We start from the raw sequence: 20,059 nt of genomic DNA, 5'->3' as shown, positions 1-20,059 counted from the left end.
TTTCTTTATTTTATTTTATTTATTTTTGTTTTTTGAGACGGAGTCTCGTTCTGTTGCCCAGGCTGGAGCACAGTGGCGCGAACTGGACTCACTGCAAGCTCCGCCTCCCGGGTTCACGCCATTCTCCTGCCTCAGCCTCCCAAGTAGCTGGGACTACAGGTGCCTGCCACCACGCCTGGCTAATTTTTTATATTTTTAGTAGAGACGGGGTTTCACCATGTGGGCCACGATAGTATCGATTTCCTGACCTCGTCAGCCACCCTCCTTGGCTTCCCAAAGTGCTGGGATTACAGGCGTGAGCCACTGCCCCTGGCCCATAACAATTTCATTTTTTCCTAAACTGAAGGGAGCACATCTGATCTCTATCCCCTACCACAGTGTTTTGCACATGTTGGTACTCATTAAAGCTTTGTTCAAGGAAACAACAGATAGTTTACTCTTTCAATTGATCCTCAGAGCAAACCTGTGCTATAGGTAAGGTATTATCCAAGTTTTAGACATTAATAAATATTTGGTTACCCTCTGTGTTAGCCAGTTTGTGTTGCTATAAAGGAATACCTGAGACTGGTCAATTTATGAATAAAAGAGGTTAATTTTGGCTGATGGTTCTGTAGACTGTACAAGGAGTATAATGCTGGTATCTGTTTCCGGTGAGGGCCTCAGGAAGTTTACAATCATGGCAGGAGGAGAGGAGCCAGCATGTTACATGGTGAGAGAACGAGAGGGAGAGAGAGAAGAAGGAGGTGCCAGGTTGTTTTTTTGTTTGTTTGTTTTTTGTTTTTTTGGTTTTTTTGAGACAGAGTCTTGCTCTGTTGCCCAGGCTGGAGTGCAGTGGTGTGGTCTCAGCTCACTGCAACCTCCGCCTCCTGGGTTCAAGTAATTCTCTTGCCTCAGCCTCCCAACTAGCTGGGACTACAGATGCATGCCACCACACCTGACGAATTTTTATATTTTTAGTAGAGATGGGGTTTCAAGATGTTGGCCAGGATGGTCTCCATCTCCTAACCTTGTGATCTGCCACGCTTGGCCTCCCAAAGAGCTGAGATTACAGGCGTGAGCCACCGTGCCTGGCACCCAGGTTCTTTGAAACCAGATCTCATGTGAACTCAGAGTGAGAACTCATTCATTACCACAAGGACAGCACCAAGACATTCACAAGGATCCACCCCCATGATCCAAACACCTCCCACTAGGCCCACCTCCAACACTGGGGGTCACATTTCAACATGAGATTTGGAGGGGGGAAAACACCCAAGCCATGTCATGCTCCAAAAGCTTGTTTAGAGGGGTGTTGGCTTCTCACAGGAATCCCGTTCTGATTCACTCCAAATGAAGTCCACCAACGTTTATCCAACTCACAACATACATGCACATACAGGAATCTGCTATGAGTTTTGATAACACTAATAGGAAAGACAATTAATTTGGGAATCTGAATTGCATTGTACAGACTTCTAGTGATCCTAAAAGGGAGGGCATTACAGAAAGGAAAGTTGTTTCTTGTAGCACAGCTCTTTTGAGTGTTGTTGCACCATATTTCAAAACAATGAGGAATAGAGTAATACAAGGTGCCAGGCTAGTAATACTGCCGGTGATAGTGGTAAAAGGTCATTGCTGTTAAATAAAAGCTAAATTAAAAAGCTGCATTGCTTATATATGACTTTGTATGGAGCTAACCTTAACCCTCTTTCTTTCACTCATTCAAAGAACTGCTTTTATAATTTTGGATAACATGAATTCTTAAAAACATACTTATGCTACATCAAATAAGAGTGTACTATGGAGTTGCCAGTGTGTGTATCCCCGAAGCCAACAGTACTTCTACCTACATAGTTGCAGCTCTAGCAACAGAAGTCAGGTGTCAGGACTGCAAAATGAACAAGACAGAAATAAAGACATGAGTGACTACGCCTGCCCAAGGAATTCAGAGTGTTTCCTTCACCACAGTGTTCTTCCATAGTGTGACCCTGAAAATAACAGGCTGGGGGAGGGTAGAAGGTAACAAACAGATTTGGAAGTTCTTCATCTGTAATGAGAATGGATAACGCAACTGTAAGCCAGAAGAAAAAGAACAAACCCATTCAGCATTAATTGCGCTGGAGCTTCCACCGTAAGTCTGGGTCCATTCAATGGGGTAATTTCCAATATCCCAAAAGAACCAAGGTTGATAACCCAAAGCGAAAACGTTTCCCTCTAGAAGATAGTTATGCTTCTCCTCAGGAGTAGAAATCACGGTAGCAGAGGACAAAATGAGGCCATGAAATCTGGTTAAGCCAGACTGGATGCCTAGAGGGTAACTGAGGAGCAAATGGAAGCTGCAGCAGGCCAGAGACCTAGCCAGCACTAAAAGCTGGGTCCATGAATGGCTTCTTGAAATGGTGTGTGGTCATGCTTAGCTGAGCATGCTGTGGGACTCATGATGTTGGAAAATGAGAGGGCAAAGAAGACTTCAAGATGGGATGGAAAAACAGTAAAAAAAAACCAAAACAGAAGGGGAACAGGAAACAAAACAGAAAAAAAACTGGCCACGGTGGCTCATGCCTGTAATCCCAGCAATTCAGGAGGCCAAGGTGGGAGAATCACTTGAGGCAAGAAGGTTGAGATCAGCCTGGGCAACATAGTGAGACCCTTGTCTGTACAAAAGATTAAAAAAAAAAATTAGCTGGGCATGATGGCACACACCTGTAGTCCCAGCTATTCAGGAGGCTAAGGTGGGAGGATCACTGGAGCCCTGGAGTTCAATGGTGCAGCAAGCTATGATTGTGCCACCACACCCCAGCCTGGGCAGCACAACCAGACCCCGTCTCAAAAAAAAAAAAAAAAAAAAAAAAATGTGGGCAGGTAGAGAAAAACGTATTTCCAGAATTTTTTACAATTAAAAAATATATCTAGCTATTAGGAGTAATGACACCAAAAAGATTTCTAAATCAATTCCCAAAGCATTCCTCTCATCTCTTCTGAAAAAGAGTCTGAAAAAGTTCTAAAAACACAACTTTCTGAAAAAGTTCTAAAAACACAACTCCAAAGATGAAATTGAAGGTAAACAAGGCAATAGAGCTGAATATGTAATTTCAGTAACTCAGAATTTGCTCCATCCTCTGCTCTAAAAAATCTTAGCTACAGAAGAGCAGTCACCTTTGAAACTTTTGCCCCAACATAAAGATATCCAGAATGTGAAGCTGCCATTAAAAATGTTGACATAGACCAAGTGCAGTGTCTCACGCCTATAATCCCAGCACTTTGGGAGGCTGAAGCGGGCCGATCATGAGGTCAGGAGATCAAGAGCAACCTGGTTAACACGGTGAAACACTATCTCTACTAAAAATACAAAAAAAATTAGCCGGGCGTGGTGGCGGGAGCCTGTAGTCCCAGCTACTTGGGAGGCTGAGGCAGGAGAATGGCATGAACTTGGGAGGCAGAGCTCACAGTGAACAGAGATCGCACCACTGCACTCCAGCCTAGGGGACAGAATGAGACTCTGTCTCAAAAAAAAAAAAAAAAAAAAAAATCCAATGGCAATTTAGATTATAAAACATGGGGAGTAAAATAAAACTTATATTTGTTAAACTAAGTTGTATTTAAACTAAGTATTAAACTTAGTGCATCAATCTTGAAGAAAGCTCATACCTAAGACTTTTCTTTGAACTCAAATCTAGATAGTTGGGTTCTCTGACCTCACAGAGCTTCTCATGATTTCCTCCTCCAACACCTGCCATGATGTCTCTTCCCACTATTGTTCTGCACTGTGTTACGACAAATGATTTGTCTATTTCAGGGGATCAACATTAATTACAGAGGCTATAAGAAGGAAACCGAATGTAAAAATACCAAGAACTCAAAAACTTCCAACTCCAGAGGAGAATGATATTTTAATTTTAAAAGTCCTAAAGCAGATTGAAAAAAAAAAGTGTCAAAACTCATGCAACACACATGTGAAGAAGACACAATGAAAAACTGCTAGTAATCCTTTTACCACAAGACTGAATGTGGCCTTCAGAAAGCATTTAAAGAAATTCCACTAGGCTATGCTCACACCCCTTCAAATCAAAGAACTCCCAAGCACTTGCATAAGTGCTCTGATCTCTGGAGTCTACAGTCTTGCAAATCCAGGTGGAGGCCACAAGCCAGCAGCAGATTATGCAGAATTTCAGGCCCCACCCCTACTTTCTGAATCAGAACCTGCATTTCACAGGGTGCCCAGGTGATTTCTTAAACATTACAGTTTGAGAATTGCTCCTCAACATTTAGCAGTGACTGGAATCCACTGGAGAGCATCACAAAATTCCAATGACGAGGCTGTACCCCAGACTGATGAATTCAGAATCTCTGGAGCTGGGATCCGCTGTCAGCAATCCTTAGGTCTTTTTTTTCCCCCTCTTTTTTGAGACGGAGTCTCGCTCTGTGGCTCAGGCTGGAGAGCAGTGGCGCGATCTCGGCTCACCGCAACCTCTGCCTCCTGGGTTCAAGTGATTCTGCTGCCTCAGCCTCCTGAGTAGCTGCGATTACAGGCATGCGCCACCACACCCGGCTAATTTTTTTGTATTCTTAATAGAGACGGGGTTTCTCCATGTTGGTGAGGCTGGTCTCGAAATCCTGACCTCAGGTAATCTGCCTGCCTCGGACTCTCAAAGTGCTGGGATTACAGGCGTGAGCCACCACACCCGGCCACATAAGCTTTTAATACATTTTTTTTTTGCAATCTGCTTTGGAATTTTTAATTGCTTTCAATAAGAACATGAACATATCTGTGAATTACATATCCACTTCACCTCCTCCTAACTTGCCTGCAATAACACAGGATGATGTTTAATACTCAGGATTTTTAATATCATCATATATATATATATATATATATATATATATTTTTTTTTTTGAAATGGAGTCTTGCTCTGTCGCCCAGGCTGGAGTGCAATGGCGCCATCTCAGCTCACTGCAAGCTCTGCCTCCTGGGTTCACGCCATTCTCCTGCCTCAACCTCCCGAGTAGCTGGGACTACAGATGCCTGCCACCATGCATGGCTAACTACGTGTATTTTTTAGTAGAGACGGGGTTTCACCGTGTTAGCCAGGATGGTCTCGATCTCCTGACCTTGTGATCCACCTGCCTCGATCTCCCAAAGTACTGGGATTACAAGCGTGAGCCACTGCACCCGGCCAATATCATCATATTTCTGCACAGCCAAATCTGATTTCCTGCTACTAAATCTGATTGAGTTAGCAAATAAACTAACTTATATTCACTACTGACTTTGATAATAGCTATCCAGATCACAAACAGAAATATTGGTAAGACTCCTTCAAAAAGGAATTTAACCTCAATAGGTAACTCCTACCATATTTAGCTATAGTTCTAAATTAATGAAACACAGTAGTCATTTAACAAGATACTACTATATACGGCCATTGGGGTATACGGGACATGCTACCTCAAAATATGACACCTTGGCATCTGAGAAGCAGAAAGATCTCTCTGACCTTTCCCTGGGCCTTCTCCTCTGCAGCAGGCCATAGAAGAATCCTCCAACCCTCTCGGGAGTAGGTCATAAGACCTTCATTCCAGTCCTCCCTATTCCCAGAGGAAAGGAGCCTCCTTATTTGTAAAGATGCAGAGAATCATCTGACCACATAGGCCTTGCTGAGCTCCCCCAGCTTATTCCCATCAGGTCACACCCCTTTCATCTCATGGTGCTTCTCCAAAACTGTCCGCTTCTTCAACAGACAGCATACAATCCACACAGGATTTCCTGTTGCTCTGAGTCTTCTTTTCTGAAGTCTCCTGTGTCAGGTAAAACTTATCTTCAATAAACTTGCACACTTTTCTCTGGTTAATCTGTCATTTGTTATAGGGGACTTGACCATGAACCTAGCGATGGGTGAGAAATCATTTCTCCCACAGCCAGCCTAACTCATTAGAAGGAGCATGTACTATCGTGCGGGAGTCATATTTATTCCGAACCATTCTGAAGAGATTCATCTTTAAATTATATATTACATTAAATGTCTTCCTTCAAAAAAGACAATCTTGTGAACATCGCCTTTGGTGACTGAATGTCACTAGATATAAAACAGGTAGAAAAAGAAAATACTTGGGATGGCTTTAACTCTTTTTTTTTTTTTTTGTTAGAATCTTTTTTATTCAGAAAAAAAAAAAAAAACCCAAAAAACAAAAAAGTTTTCCAACCACACACAGGAGGGGTATGGGTAGGGGGAGGTGTCTGTCCATCCAGCCCTGGTCCCCAGCCCATGTGGTTTTGGCAGCAATAAGGGGTATGGGGTAATGGCCTAAAAAATAAAATGGTGTATGTGTGTATGGTGGAGGAAAGGGGTGCAAAGCTGTGGGGAGCGGTGAAGGGGAAGGGACAGACGAGGTCAGTACTGGGAGCGCCGAAGGTGGGAGGCCATTTCATAACATTTCTTGTTGATCAAACCACCGTGGACACCTTCTTTGCCCATCAGCAGGACTAGCGTCTTGTCAGTCTTGGTGACAGTGACATTGAAGGTGGGGGCCCCACCGGTGCTCTTGGTACGAAGATCCATGCTAAACTCCCCATCCTGCAGCAGTGAGTCCCGGATCACCGAACATTTCTGGCCCCCAAGTGTCAGCCCATTGACGTAAAAACTTGACCGGTCTTTGCCAACCAGGACACCCACCTCAGCTGGCGTGATGTTGACGAAGGTTTTCCCGGGGACGGCGGCCCAGACGGAGGGCGAGTCCTTGTAACCCACGATGGCCGCGTCCTGACAGGTCCCGTCCGCCATGAGGTTGTCGATGTAGGCGTTCCACCCGGTCATGGCGCTGCTACTGGGGCCGCTCTCGGCGCTGCTGCTGGGGCCGCGGGCTGGGCTCGAGCTGCCTCGGCTGGCGGGCGGGGGGAGGCGGAGAGCTCAAGACACGCGCTGCCGTCCGGACCACGGCTCTGCTCGCTGTGCAGCAGCCCTCGCACCGCCACTTCCTGCGGCTTTAACTCTTAAATCCCATCAAATACTCCCCTCTTCTTAGGAGAAACCTCGGCTCACCTCCTCATCGCTGCTGAACAACAGGGCAGATGCTTTCTTTTTGGAGAGCTCGGAGGGTTTTGCTTTCTCTTGTCTCTGAGCTTGTAGAGACAATGTCTGCTTCTTAGCAGCTGTACCCCCAAAAAGATTATCCTAGAAAAGCAAATGGCAGAAAGGTAAGACAACTTTATAAACAGAAAACACAGGATGTCTTCCTACATCAAACTGTTAGGAAGTAAGTCTCCAGTCAGGTATACAAATAACACCTCTGGCGGGGAAAACCCACAAAATGCTAGTAAATCCCTAACTACAGCCTTTTCCCACTGCACCCATAGAAGGGAAAGAGATTACCATAGAACTCGAAGGCAGAACAGCTGGGAAGAAGCAAGAGGACAACATGTGAATGAGATCACGAAGTACAAAGAGAAACTGAGCCCCATCCAGTCGCCCTGTGGGCAAGTGCCTCTCTGCTCATTTCAGGGGGTTACAACCTGCTACGGGCATGGGAGCCCCTGCAGCAGCCAGAAACTCACACTGTCCTCTCCACAAACGAGAAACCAGAACAATGGCTCAAAGGAGAGAACTAGGGGTCTGTCTCCACTCCTTTACAGGTAAGAAAGACATACACCTGGGATGGAGGGAAGGCATGCCTTGTGTTTCTCATTAGTTTCAAAGAGATTATATAAAGTGAAGAAATAGTTTACTAAATAAAATTGCTGGTGTACTAGGTTTAAGGGCATTTATAAACTCTTCTGTGGTCAAGCACTCCCCAAAAGTTGTATTTATTAAGGTGCTTTTATTCAGGTAAGGGGAACAAAAGCATCAGAGGGCCTGAGTCTGAGTTCGGATGGACAAACTCTTAACAGCAGGTGAACAGCCCTGGAATGTGAAAATGGATGAAGGGAGTGTCTTCCTGGATGAAGTCTCCTTTAAGGAGAGTGCGGTAATACAGGACAGGCCAGGAGAGTAATGAGCTGGTGTCCACTGGGGATACTAATGACAAAGCTCACATTCACTATGCACTTACTATGTGCCGGCACTCTGCAAGAGTGTCACACTAGTAGTTACAGCTGCCACAATGACCCTACTCACTGTTAAGCCACGGTGAGTTTAAGGAAGGTTACTTGCTCCAGGTCCCTGGTTTGCCAGTAGTGGAGCTGGGATATGAACCCAGGGGTCTGATGGCAAAGCCTATGAGCTCATCACTGCCCAGTACTGCATCAGAGTTAAGGTTTGGGTTGTCTTCTCTCTTATTTCTCTTCCCCAATGTGCTCTCTCCATCCAGGATGGGAAAGAAAGGCCATGGTCAGGACATGGCTGCCTTCTCCTTTGTATCTCCACTTGATGCAAGACATTCTTGTAGGTCATTGGGTATAACATTGATCCATCCTCTAGACTAAAGTACAGCTGACCCTGAATGACACAGGTTTGAGCTGCACACGTCCACTTCTACACAAATGTTTTATCAGTAATATGTTGAAAAATTTTTTGGACATTTGCAACAATTTGAAAAATCTTGCAAACAAACCATGTAGCCTAGAAATATTTAAAAAAACTAAGGAAATGCTAGATATGTCAGGAATACAAAAATATATAAATAGATACTATACTATTTTTATGTTAATCAACTTTATGTTATCCATGAGGCTTCTGGTTAACTGTAAGCTATTAATAGATAAGTTTTTGGGAAGAAATTATATATGGATTTTTCACTGCAATATGGAAGTCAAAACAACCTCCACACTGTTAAAGGGTCAACTGTATTTCTCAAAGGTGGATTTTAAAAATAAAACCTATAGATTTCACTCCATAAGAACTATGTCAAGAGGCCGGGCATGGTGGCTCATACCTGTAATCCTAGCACTTAGGGAGGCCAAGGCAGGTGGATCACCTGAGATCAGGAGTTCGAGACTAGCCTGGCCAACATGGTGAAACCCTGTTTCTACTAACAATACAAAAATTAGCCGGGTGTGGTGGTGCGCGCCTGTAGTCATAGCTACTCGGGAGGCTGAGGTAGGAGACTCACTTGAGTCTGGTTGCAGTGAGCTGAGATCACAGCACTGCACCCCAGCCTGGGTGACAGAGAAAGACTCCATCTCAAAAACAACAACAAAAAGAACTGCGTCAAGAATCTAATGTCTTCTCCATTGCACAGCTAGGAAGATATAAGGAAGAAGTCACTGAAATAAAAGCGGAAATATTTTTATTATATAAACTTCAGGAAGCCTGACCGCTTCCCTACCACCTTTTGCTAGTATATGAGCCTCTGGGTAGAAAGTTAATCAACAACCGTTTTCTCCTAATCTAAATTATCTAGTGTTGCAATAACAATGTTTACCTCTTCGTCTTCATCATCGAACAGGGAAACCGACATGGGGAGCTTGCTAGGGAGCTGAGACGCACATTTTAACTTACTCGCACTTTGAGAAGAAAACAAATCCTGTTGGATTGAAATTAAAGTTGCTGTTAACAGGAATATCAGTTTTAAAAATATCAGGTGAGTATAAAACACAAGTGACTCAGACATGAGGGCTGCCATGTATCTAGGCTTCTTTCCTTAGAGGGAAGGTGGCTCAGACAGAGTCCTGAAAGGGATAGGCCTCAGGGTCTGTGCAGGGTGTGGGCAATGGTGGTAAGGAGGAGGAGAGCCACAGGATCTGATGGCCTTGCAGAGCAAAGAGGCTTCTGTATTCCCACCCCAATAACAGGAGGCAGGAAGAAGTTTTCAAATCAATTTCCTACACCATGCTAAAAAAGTAAATAAATAAGAATGGCTTCCCATTACTGTCTAAAGAATCAGAGATTAGACAGGGTCAATAAAGAAACAGGGGCTAGATTCCCAAATTAATGGAGCTACAACTATTTTATTTAGAACACCCTTCTCTCCTAAGATTATGACTTATTTCTTTTTCTTTTCTTTTCTTTTTTTTTGAGATGGAGTCTCGCTCAGTCGCCCAGGCTGGGGTGCAATGGCGTGATATCGGCTCACTGCAAGCTCCGCCTCCCGGGTTCACGCCATTCTCCTGCCTCAGCCTCCTGAGTAGCTGCGACTACAGGCACCTGCCACCACGCCCAGCTAATTTTTTTGTATTTTTAGTAGAGACCAGGTTTCACTGTGTTAGCCAGGGTGGTCTCGATCTCCTGACCTCGTGATCCACCTGCCTCAGCCTCCCAAAGTGCTGGAATTACAGGCATGAGCCACCGCGCCCGACTGACTTACTTGTTTTAAATAAATAAAAATTAAATTTCTATTTTTAAATGTTTGGTAGTCTATTTAGCTTAACTACAGGCATATGATGTTGCAAACCAGGATAAGACCTGCTAGATTCTAAAGAAACTTTCAGCCTGGCACTGTGGCTCATGCCTATAATCCCAGCATTTTGGGAGGCTGGGGCAGGTGGATCACCTCAGGTCAGGAGTTCGAGACCAGCTTGTGCAACATGTCAAAACCTCATCTTTACTAAAAACACAAAATTAGCCAGGTGTGGTGGTGGGTGCCTGTAATCCCAGCAACTCGGAAGGCCGAGGCAGGAGAATTGCTTGAACCTGGAAGATGGAGGTTGCAGTGAGCGGAGATCACACCACTGCACTCCAGCCTGGACAAAAAGATAAAATTTCATCTCAAAAAGGTAAAAAATGTAAAAATAAAGAAATGGTCAAAATGTTATAAAATATAAGCTTATCCTGCAAAGAAAGACCTGCAAATTGAGCTACATGAAGTAGAAACATAAAATGGGACATCTATTCCCTTGGGAAGAGAAACTTCAATACACAAGAGCCGAACAATTAAATAGGCCAAGAACATATTTTCTAAGACCTATTTGGACAGTTTTTTTTAAAAAAATTATGGAGTCGATGTCTACTCCTCAAATATAGACCTAATGAGTTCACTAAGTGAGATCTCCTCCATACAGTGGTTTTCCCCTGTGCTCCCTGGAGTCCCATGGGTTTACTTAGATTGAAGAGGTCACAAGGGGAATTCCAGGCATCCCGTGCCCCTCCTGCATGTTCCACAATGGCAAGAGAAAGGGTTCTGCTGCTCTAAGAAAATGAAAGTAAACCAAAGCAAACAACACAAACAAATGTCAACATCACAGTTTTGGACCCTTAATTAATACCTTTCTTGGTACTGCAAAAAAACACACTTCCATTACCTCAAATATGTTCCCCCAGAATGACTTCACAGGGAAAGTGTCAGCCTCACACTTGAGATACAGAGAAAGGAATCAGGACTCATTCCTTCGGGTCCAAAGCTTTAACTCTTAGACTGCCTTAGTTTTACTTCTTGCCTCAGAATCCCAACAATATCCAATAAAAACATTCACTCTACGATGACACACAAGGGGCAAAGCCTTTGGGAGGGTTTTCACACAAGTCTGAGAGTTCATTTACACTCCCACCATCAAGAAGGGGAGCCTACGGCCCCTCCCCATGAACCTGGATGGGCCATTGTGACCATCTTGATCAACAAATGAAGCAAAAGGAACACCATTGACTTCCAAGGCTGGAACACAGAAGGCGACATGGCCTCCATTTGGCTCTCTCTGACGAATCTCCCCTACAGCCCTGAGCCAGCATGGATGAGGCCCGGCTTCCCTGACTACATGCTGATAGCCACAAAGAGCTAATGAGAGATGTCCCAGGGGCCCCAGTGCCCAGGTACCAGACATAGGAGTGAGCTGATCCTCAGCCCAGCCACCTTCAGACACAAGAGACCCTCAGTGACAATGGCCTAGTTAAGCCCAGTCAACCTCTCGAATTGTGAGACAACAAAACTATTGGTGTTGTAAACCACTAAGTTTTGGAGTTAAGTTGTTTCACAGCAACAAATAACCAGAACACTTCGTAAGTCACTGCAATTGCTCACATATGGTTTTCTTGTCTAGTCGACAATTACTGGATGGCTTATCACATGCCAAGCACTGGTATTAAGGACAGGCTGTTAAGGATACAAACAGGAAATAAAAAGTCCTGCCCTCATAGCACTTACTTTAGTGGGAAGCACAGACAATGAATAAGTAAATATACATTGTCCCTGGCAACACGTGCTGTGGTGAACAGTAAAATAGGAAAGGGGACCAGGAGTACAGGGTGGTAAGTGCTAGCAGGCTTCCAGTTGTGTGTACTTCGTCAGGGAGGCCTCACAGAGAAAGAGTGAGGAAGCAAGCTGGATTCTGGGAACAGCCTTCCTCAGAGTGGCAGGGGCAGGTGCAAAGACCCCGAGGTGCAGGTGTGGGTGATACACGGGATCCATGAGCATAAGATGGTGGAGGCCCCATCATGCTGTTTCTCAGGGCTCAGGGTTGTGACTTAACTGGACTCTGGTTAATTCCCATGTTTTGTACACTAGCCTTCAGTGAAACAACAGCCTCAAAGGTATTCTTTACATCAAGGACAATCACTCTACTTCCAAAGGGTTCCACGTTCATCCTTGCTGTGAGTGCAAAGTCCAACCGTGAGAGCCTAACCTAGAGCCCACAATTTCTTGAAATACGTGTTTCTGCCATGTCCACATATTTTTCTGTAAAAGGGGCTTATTACTTCCCATTACATTCTCATACAGGTCTCTGATCTCCTACAAGGCTAACTTAAAATTAGATCTAAGATGACCTAGGCCTGAGAGACTCAGGAAATGCAGTGAAATTCTAAGAGGTGGTTCTAAGGTGCCTGGAGGGACTGAAGCAACCTGTGAACCAGGTCCCACAGTCTGTTAGCGGTCTCAGTCTTGACAAGACAGATGGCTATGCCAGAATCCTTCCGCTACAGCACTAAGCCATGGTCCAGTTAGTGAGAATGTGAATAAAGGAAGGAGCACGGTGACCTCCACTCTGGTGCAAGCTCCTCATCACATCATGAGCCCATTCATAGTCTAAAAGCTGAGCATCCTAAAGAGAGAGTATTTTCATCACAGGAAATGTAAATACAGTCCAACCCAAAAGTGAAAAGTATTGTAAACATATTGTTTTCTAAAGACCTTAAGCTCTCAAGAGATTTTTTTTTTCATTTATTTATTTTGAGACGAAGTCTCACTCTGTCGCCTAGGCTAGAGTGCAATGGTGTGATGTCGGTTTATTGCAATTTCTGCCTCCCGGGTTCAAGTGAATCTCCTATCTCAGCCTCCTGAGCAACTGGGATTACAGGCTCGCACCACCATGTCTGGCTAATTTTTGTATTTTTAACAGAGACAGGGTTTCATCACGTTGGCCAACCTGGTGTTAAATTCCTAACCTCAGGTGTCTGCCTGCCTTGGCCTCCCAAAGTGCTAGGATTACAGGCATGAACCACAGCTCCTGGCCTCTAGAGACAATTTTTAAAGAACTGGAGTACTTAACAAAAAGTCTTACAACTCCACTGAGAAAAACCTGATTCAGAAATAGTTTCTATGTCATATTCATAGACCAATACCAACAACTAAGGAAAAGAATACCATACCTCAGAGTCCTCCTCATCTGAAAATAAGCTTTTTTGAGTCTTTGTTTCTGACGAGGGCTTGAGATTTTTGCTGGAAGGTAAGGTAACCTTTGTTGGGGGGGAGAAAAAGAAAAAGAAAAATTAAGCATTAACAAATAAGATACCCAGAAAAGAGGGTTTACTCAATCAACCATTTAGAAAATGCAAGGAGTCTCTGCTATGATAGGCACCAAGCCGAGGGCTCTGTTAAGAGAACAGTAAGACAAACAGAGGACACATCTGGTATATCGGGGGGCAGGACACACTGCCTGGGTAATGGGTGCACGGATGGGACATATGCAGTGAGAGACGGCATGGAAAGGCAGGCTGCCTGATGGGCCTGCCAGGTTCTGAATGCTGGGCCTTAGGTGGTGGGCAGGAGAAAGTCAGGGTTTCGCAGCCAGGACATGACATGATAAGACAAACTGTAGAAAGAGGAGGGATCAGCTGTGTGGGACAGCAGTGAAATATCAAGCAGTCAGAAGGGCTTAAAGACTGCTGGGGACACAAGCACTGGCCAAACTCAGGTCAATCTGAGCATCAAAAGAATGATGGTCCAGCCAACATGGTCAAACCCAGTCTCTACAAAAAATACAAAAATTAGCCGGGCATGGTGGCGTGTGCATGCAGGCCGAGCTACTTGGTAGGCTGAGGCTGGAGAGAATCACTTGAATCTAGGAGGCTGAGGTTGCAGTGAGCTGTGATTGCACCACTGCACTCTAGCCTGGACAACAGAGCAAGAGCCTGTCTCAAAAAAGAAAAAGAAAAGGAAGAAGAAGAAGAATGATAGTAATGGATTATCATTTACATTGAAGAATGAATCCATGATCCCAAAGAAATACTAAAAGTCGGGGAAGGAGAGGAAGAGGAAACTCTTTATTCAGAAGAATGTCAACCCATAAGAAATATAGAATTTAAAAAGCGGTGGTTTATGCTCCCTAACAGGTTAACCGATTCAGGAAAAGATCATCAATGGATTTTTAAAACACTGAGTGAAAGGCTGGGAGATAACAGATATTCACACTGTGTTCAACTATCACTTTAGAGATCAACTTATCAATGGCAAAAGAGAACAGGATCCTTTCCAGTGAAGCAATGTGGTGGGCACCCTAACAACCAAGTGACAAACATGTCTGAATGAAGCAGACAGTGGACCTGATGTGTCCTGGGAGATGATCCAATGGGAAGTGCGCAACCCTGTCTGCTTGTACTCTTGCCAAAACTGCTAACCCTGAATCTACTCAGAGGAAAATAATCAAGCAAATTCACAAGACACATTCTACAAGACAAGTGGTTGGACATTAAAAAAAAAAAAAAAAAAAGATGTGGGAGGTGTTGCTCTAGATTAAGGAGACCAAAGAGACAGGACAACCAAACGCAATGCAGACACACTGCCTGAATCCTGGGTTTCTTTAAAAAAAAAAAAAAAATCAAAACACACCAAAGAAGTATAAAGCAGGAGTCCCCAACCCTGGGCTGCAGACCAGTCCATGGCCTGTTAGGAGCCGGGCCACACAGTAGGAGGTGAGGTGAGCAGCAAGCATTACTGCCTGAGCTCCTCCCCCTGTCAGATCAGCAGCAGCATCAGATTCTCACAGGAGGGCAAACCCTATTGTGAACCCTGCCTGCGAGGGATCTAGGTTGCAAGTTGCACTCTCCTTACGTCCCTAATGCCAAAAAGGTTGGGGACTGCTGCTATAAACGGCATTTTGGGAACAAGAGAGGAAATTACAATATAAACTATAGGCGAGATAATTTTAAATCTGTATTCTATTTGTTGGGGTGATTTTACAAAGACATTTTGGGGCAAACTGGAGCAATTCTAATACAGACTAGATATTAGATTCTACTATAGAATTACTGTTAATCTCACAGCTGTTGATCATGGCACTGTGGTTATATGGAAGTCTTTTCAAGAGAGGCTTAATGAAATATTTGGGGGTAGAATGTCACAATGACTACACACAAACAGTTCCATGCAGCAAACAGTTCAAACAACTTGCATGCAAATAGTTCAGGAAAAAAATAGATATGTAACAAGGTTTACATCCGGAAAATATTTGCCAAAACCCTAAGAACTGATCAGTTTGGGTGGTAGTTATTTGGGTGTTCACTGCAATATTCTTTCCACTTTCTGTTTGAAGTTCTTCAATATGAACGTGAAAGGGAACAATACTTCCCTTTGGGTTCCGGATGAATTATTAAAACGCCACAGATCAATGCTCCTGCGTTAACTCTTCCCTCCTGCTCACCTTTTTTTCTGCTCTTGCTTTATTTTCATCTGTCTGACTCACAGTGGCTTCTGGCAATGCTTGGGCTTTTTCTTTGAACAGATCTCCTTCTTCGTCACCAAAGATATTGGCAGCAGATTGAACTTTGCCTTTAAAAATACCAAGGCGTAAAATTACAATAAGGCCAAAAATCCTACCACAAAAAATTCTACCACAAAATTCATAGATTAAAAAATTCTTCTCTCCCGAAGATTAACATAAAAGTTATGTTGTTTCTTGGTTTCTTATAAAGAAATAGTAAGTGAAACTATACTCTTCCCTTGGAATTTTTCAAAGAGCATATTAGCAGCCCAGTTGAAAGACAGAACAAACAGTTTAACCATGAGGCTGATATACTTGTCCAAGCAGCAGTCTCCTGTGGTTAGAGAAGCTTGGACTAACTTAAAAGGTGAAGAGAAATCTAGAGGAAGAAAGAAACTCAAGAGGACCACCAAGTCAATCATCTAAGGAATCTGAGAAATGAAGGCTCAGCTCCTGCTTTAAAAAAAATCAAATTGGGCTGGGCACAGTGGCTCACGCCTGTAATCCCAGCACTTTGGGAGGCCAAGGTGGGCAGATCACCTGAGGTCAGGAGTTTGAGACCAGACTGACCAAGGTGGTGAAATCCCATCTCTACTAAAAATGCATAAGTTAGCTGGGCATGGTGGCGGGCACCTGTAATCCCAGCTACTCGGGAGGCTGAGGTAGGAGAACTGGTTGAACCCGGGAGACGGAGGTTGCAGTGAACCGAGATCCGCCACAGCACTCCACCCTAGGAGACAGAGCAAGACTCCATCTCAAAAAAAAAAAAAAAAAAAAAAAAAAAAAAAAAAAAAAAAACCTGTACAAAAGCAAATAAAAGCAAATAATGAAATCCCCTCATAATTCCACCGGTCTACTCAAACAAGACGGACATTGGGAACAGTTCTGCATACATGCTTCCAATTCTCCCAAAGGATGTACTAATGAATTAACTTTAGTTATTTACAAATAAGGCTATAAATAAGAAGATACTCTGAACAATGTGTCTTACCATTTGCGTTTTCCACTTAATGTACCTATAAAACATTCCCAAGTCAATAAGCGTAGACCCCATTCTTTTTAACAGTCACACAATATTCCACTGAATAGAAGGGCCACAGCTTACCTTACTGATTAATATCTTCACCACCATAAGCACTGCTATACCGAATGGGGCATGTGTTGCTGAAATGAGGTCACTGACTCATGAATGTCTGAAGAGACTAGGAGTTGTCAAAGGAAGCAGCATCAATTTACTAGTGATTCTAAATCAGTTCTCAAAGATATCCACTAAGTGAGAGCCCTGGGGAGCTACAAAAAGCACTAATACCTTCACTCACTGTCAACTTCACTGAGACCTGGGTGCATTCTGCATCCATTTGCACTCTTTCTAGATTAACTAGGCTATCGTTTTCCCTCACACTTCGGCTTCCATCCTTACTTTCTACATCCAACACTGGAAAAGATTGGTAAGTCCGGACAGCCTGCTTCTAAATGCATTCTGGTTCCATCTATTCCTATGCCATCCTTTTTTATTTTTTCAACTTGCTGAAATTCATGTGCACCGCAGGGATCTACCTTTCTTTTCTGGAAAAGCAGTCAATGAATCTAAGTCTTTCTATTCCAAGTGTGATCTACAGACCATGAAGCTTGCCGGAAATGTAAATTCTCAGACCCCGCCTTGGACCTACTGAATCGGAATCTTCATTTTGACAAAACCCTCAAGGAGATTCATCTGCACATTTAAAAACAAATGATTTACAGGAATGACTTCAGGAACACAGGACTTACATTTAAGAGGAAAAGGAAGGAGAAGGCCAAAGTGGCCAAGGGGATGAAAACCCCATCATCTGAGGAAAGACCAAGGCCACCCGAGCGTTTTGGCAGAGAGAAGAGAAGCTGGGAACTAAACGGCCAGCACACAACATGTTGCTCACGTATTTGACTAAGGTCGGCTGGAAGAAAGTATGATTAAAACTTTATAATTCCCAAGGTCAGAACTAGAAATTAAGCAAAAATTATAGGGAAAAGGATTTCCACTCTCTATAAGGAAAATAATCATAGTAATCAGCTTATAGAGCAGAAAAGATTGGTTCACAAAAGACACCTCCCAGGCACCACACCTATGTAAGTACAGACACAACAGCTCAATGACAGGAATGCTGGAGAAGGGATTCTGGTACTATAAGAGATACAAAACTAGGGGAGCTTAAGTCCTTTTTAGGCAACATTCTTTTTCTGGCTGAAGTCCCAGAAACAGAGGCGGGAGCAGGTACCTGTTTTGGAAGGTTTGCTGCGGGGTGCCGAGAAAAAGTCGTCGTCATCATCATCATCAAAGAGGCCAGTGGGAGGGGAAACGTAGGCGCTTTTCCTTGGAGTGGGCTGCTCAGGCTTCTCGGGCTCCTTCAGTGATGGAATGGAGGCAGCACCAAACACATCCGTGTCTCCTGTGGGCGGAGGGACAAGACAGCCACAGCTGTGAGCCAGTGTGCGCCTGTTGGATTTACAGAAAATAATTATCACCCACCAAGAACTTTTCATTTCAGTTAATCCACAAAGTGCATTAACAGGGCCAGATAGCCTCTATCCATTACTGCTACAGAACATCTCACCGTGGAGAATCACCAGGTCATTCATACACAAAAAAGTCCAAGGCCACTGAGCTCTAGGAGAATAAGAGCTAACATCAGTAAATGAGCTCTTTCTATAAGCTGCTCAAAGCCCTTTGAAGCTCCCAGGTGCTTTCTTGTCCCCAGCCAGGCTTTAGAAAATAATAATTTTGAAAATGAAAAAACAGTATTTGTGTAGTTTTTAGAAAACAAACCTTAAGTTATGTTACCTAAAAATACAGAAACGGCTCCTGCTGGGATTTTCTTTCCAGGTTTGGATGAGGAAGACTCTAGAATGAGAAAGCAAGTGATAACCATTTCACAAGGGAAATAACTTTTCTTGCTATTTTCTTCCTGAAATGTGTGCAATGTGACACATAGCTACTACCAGACCTTTTGAAACTAATTTTTCCTGAACAAGCCATTTTAAAATTCTTTAGTATTTTCTTCTCTCCCGATGTCAGGACATTTTTCTTGGGATTAACAAAATCTGAGCTGTGACTCCAAAGGAAGAGCATGCTGACTGTGATCAAGTCACAGCAGTGGGTCAGCAGGGGGACACCAAGGGAGGTGGTGAGCACAGCTTTCCTTAATATCTTCCTCCTCTTTCTCGGAGTCAGCAAAAAGGTCACAGCCATCATCATCCTCTTCCTCATCACTCATTTGTGTGGTGTGCTAAGAGTATAAAATACCAAATTAGAACTACTAGTTATTAAGCTAAAGAAGAGATACTGTCACTTAGCGTTTAGGTTCCTCCTTCAAAAAGGTAACAGCTTTTAAAAATAATAATCATAATCATGATGCAGCAAGTTATGAAGCAAAAGATGTGCTGTAACAAATAATACACAAGATTTACTTCAAATCTAAATAAAAATGCATTCTTTAATAAGAATGTAACAAGAATATAAAAAGCAAAATATTAAGATATCAAGATTGTCTGTTACTAGAGAAATGTTTTGATTTATTTATTTACTGTTTTATTTTTGAGGAGTTTCATTCTTGTTGCCCAGGCTGCAGCGCAATGGGGTGATCTCACCTCACGGTAACCTCCGCCTCCTGGGTTCTAACAATTCTCCTGCCTTAGCCTCCTGAGTAGCTGGGATTATAGGCACCCACCATCACGCCTGGCTAATTTTTGTATTTGGTAGAGATTGGATTTCACCATGTTGGCCAGGCTGGTCTCAAACTCTTTACCTCAGGTGATCAACCTGCCTTGGCTTCCCAAAGTGCTGGGATTATAGGCATAAGCCACCGTGCCTGGCCTATTACTAGAGAAATATAAACAACATCAGCATAGTCTTACCTTAGTAAGAATACTGAGTAATAGTTAAAAGGTAAAAGCTGTAACAATTAGACAGCCATCCAAGGTAGATCAAGCAAAAAAGTGCCGAATAACAAATCCAGCATGATACGGTGCCCCCTCTATATACAAGCATTTCTATGGAAACATATGTTTATAAAAGCAAAGAAAAAGACGTGGAAAGACACGTTCCCAGAGCATGATCCCAGTTGCCTCTGAAGAGTATGCAGCGAAGGAAAGGACTGGAAGGCTCAAACTTAGCCATATCTGTTAAATTCTAATTTTTCCTAAGGTACACAGTAGTATGTATAATTTAAAAATTTTTTTTTCAATATTTGAATCAGTGAACTGTGCCAGGCATGTTACTAAAAGCACTTTATTATCTGATTTAATCCTTACAACTTTGAGGTTAGC

The 20,059-nt window shown here is 43.4% G+C and overlaps 1 protein-coding gene and 1 pseudogene across 2 annotated transcripts; both read right to left on the bottom strand.

Annotated features, from left to right (window-relative positions):
* Nucleotides 1-6,180: 6,180 nt before the first annotated feature.
* Nucleotides 6,181-6,792, bottom strand: LOC139356302 (profilin-1 pseudogene; annotated as a pseudogene). The gene has a single exon (XR_011607939.1). The product of XR_011607939.1 is annotated as a profilin-1 pseudogene (transcript).
* Nucleotides 6,793-6,983: 191 nt separating this feature from the next.
* LOC105486624 (WASH complex subunit 2A-like) lies at nt 6,984-18,663 on the bottom strand. The gene is made up of 6 exons (XM_071068722.1): nt 18,576-18,663; nt 18,013-18,183; nt 15,698-15,825; nt 13,428-13,514; nt 9,334-9,435; nt 6,984-7,148 (listed from the first exon to the last, which is right to left on the bottom strand). The coding sequence occupies exons 1-6, from the start codon at nt 18,661-18,663 to the stop codon at nt 6,996-6,998; spliced, it is 729 nt and encodes a 242-aa protein (XP_070924823.1). The 3' UTR covers nt 6,984-6,995.
* Between the last annotated feature and the right edge of the window lie 1,396 nt (nt 18,664-20,059).

Source organism: Macaca nemestrina, chromosome 9 (assembly GCF_043159975.1).
Source record: "Macaca nemestrina isolate mMacNem1 chromosome 9, mMacNem.hap1, whole genome shotgun sequence".
In the NCBI taxonomy this organism is placed as follows: domain Eukaryota; kingdom Metazoa; phylum Chordata; class Mammalia; order Primates; family Cercopithecidae; genus Macaca; species Macaca nemestrina.
Note: the sequence above shows the minus strand (reverse complement) of the source record. Positions and strands in the feature narration are given on the sequence as shown.

Bases quoted from the DNA above. Each gene is read 5' to 3' on its own strand.
- LOC105486624 (XM_071068722.1), bottom strand. From the start codon at position 18,663: ATGGTTATCACTTGCTTTCTCATTCTAGAGTCTTCCTCATCCAAACCT. The intron at 9,436-13,427 runs GTATGGTATTCT...TCAATCCAACAG, and splicing joins CAGATGAGGAGGACTCTGAG to GATTTGTTTTCTTCTCAAAG. The intron at 7,149-9,333 runs GTAAACATTGTT...TTGCTTTTCTAG, and splicing joins TCGATGATGAAGACGAAGAG to GATAATCTTTTTGGGGGTAC.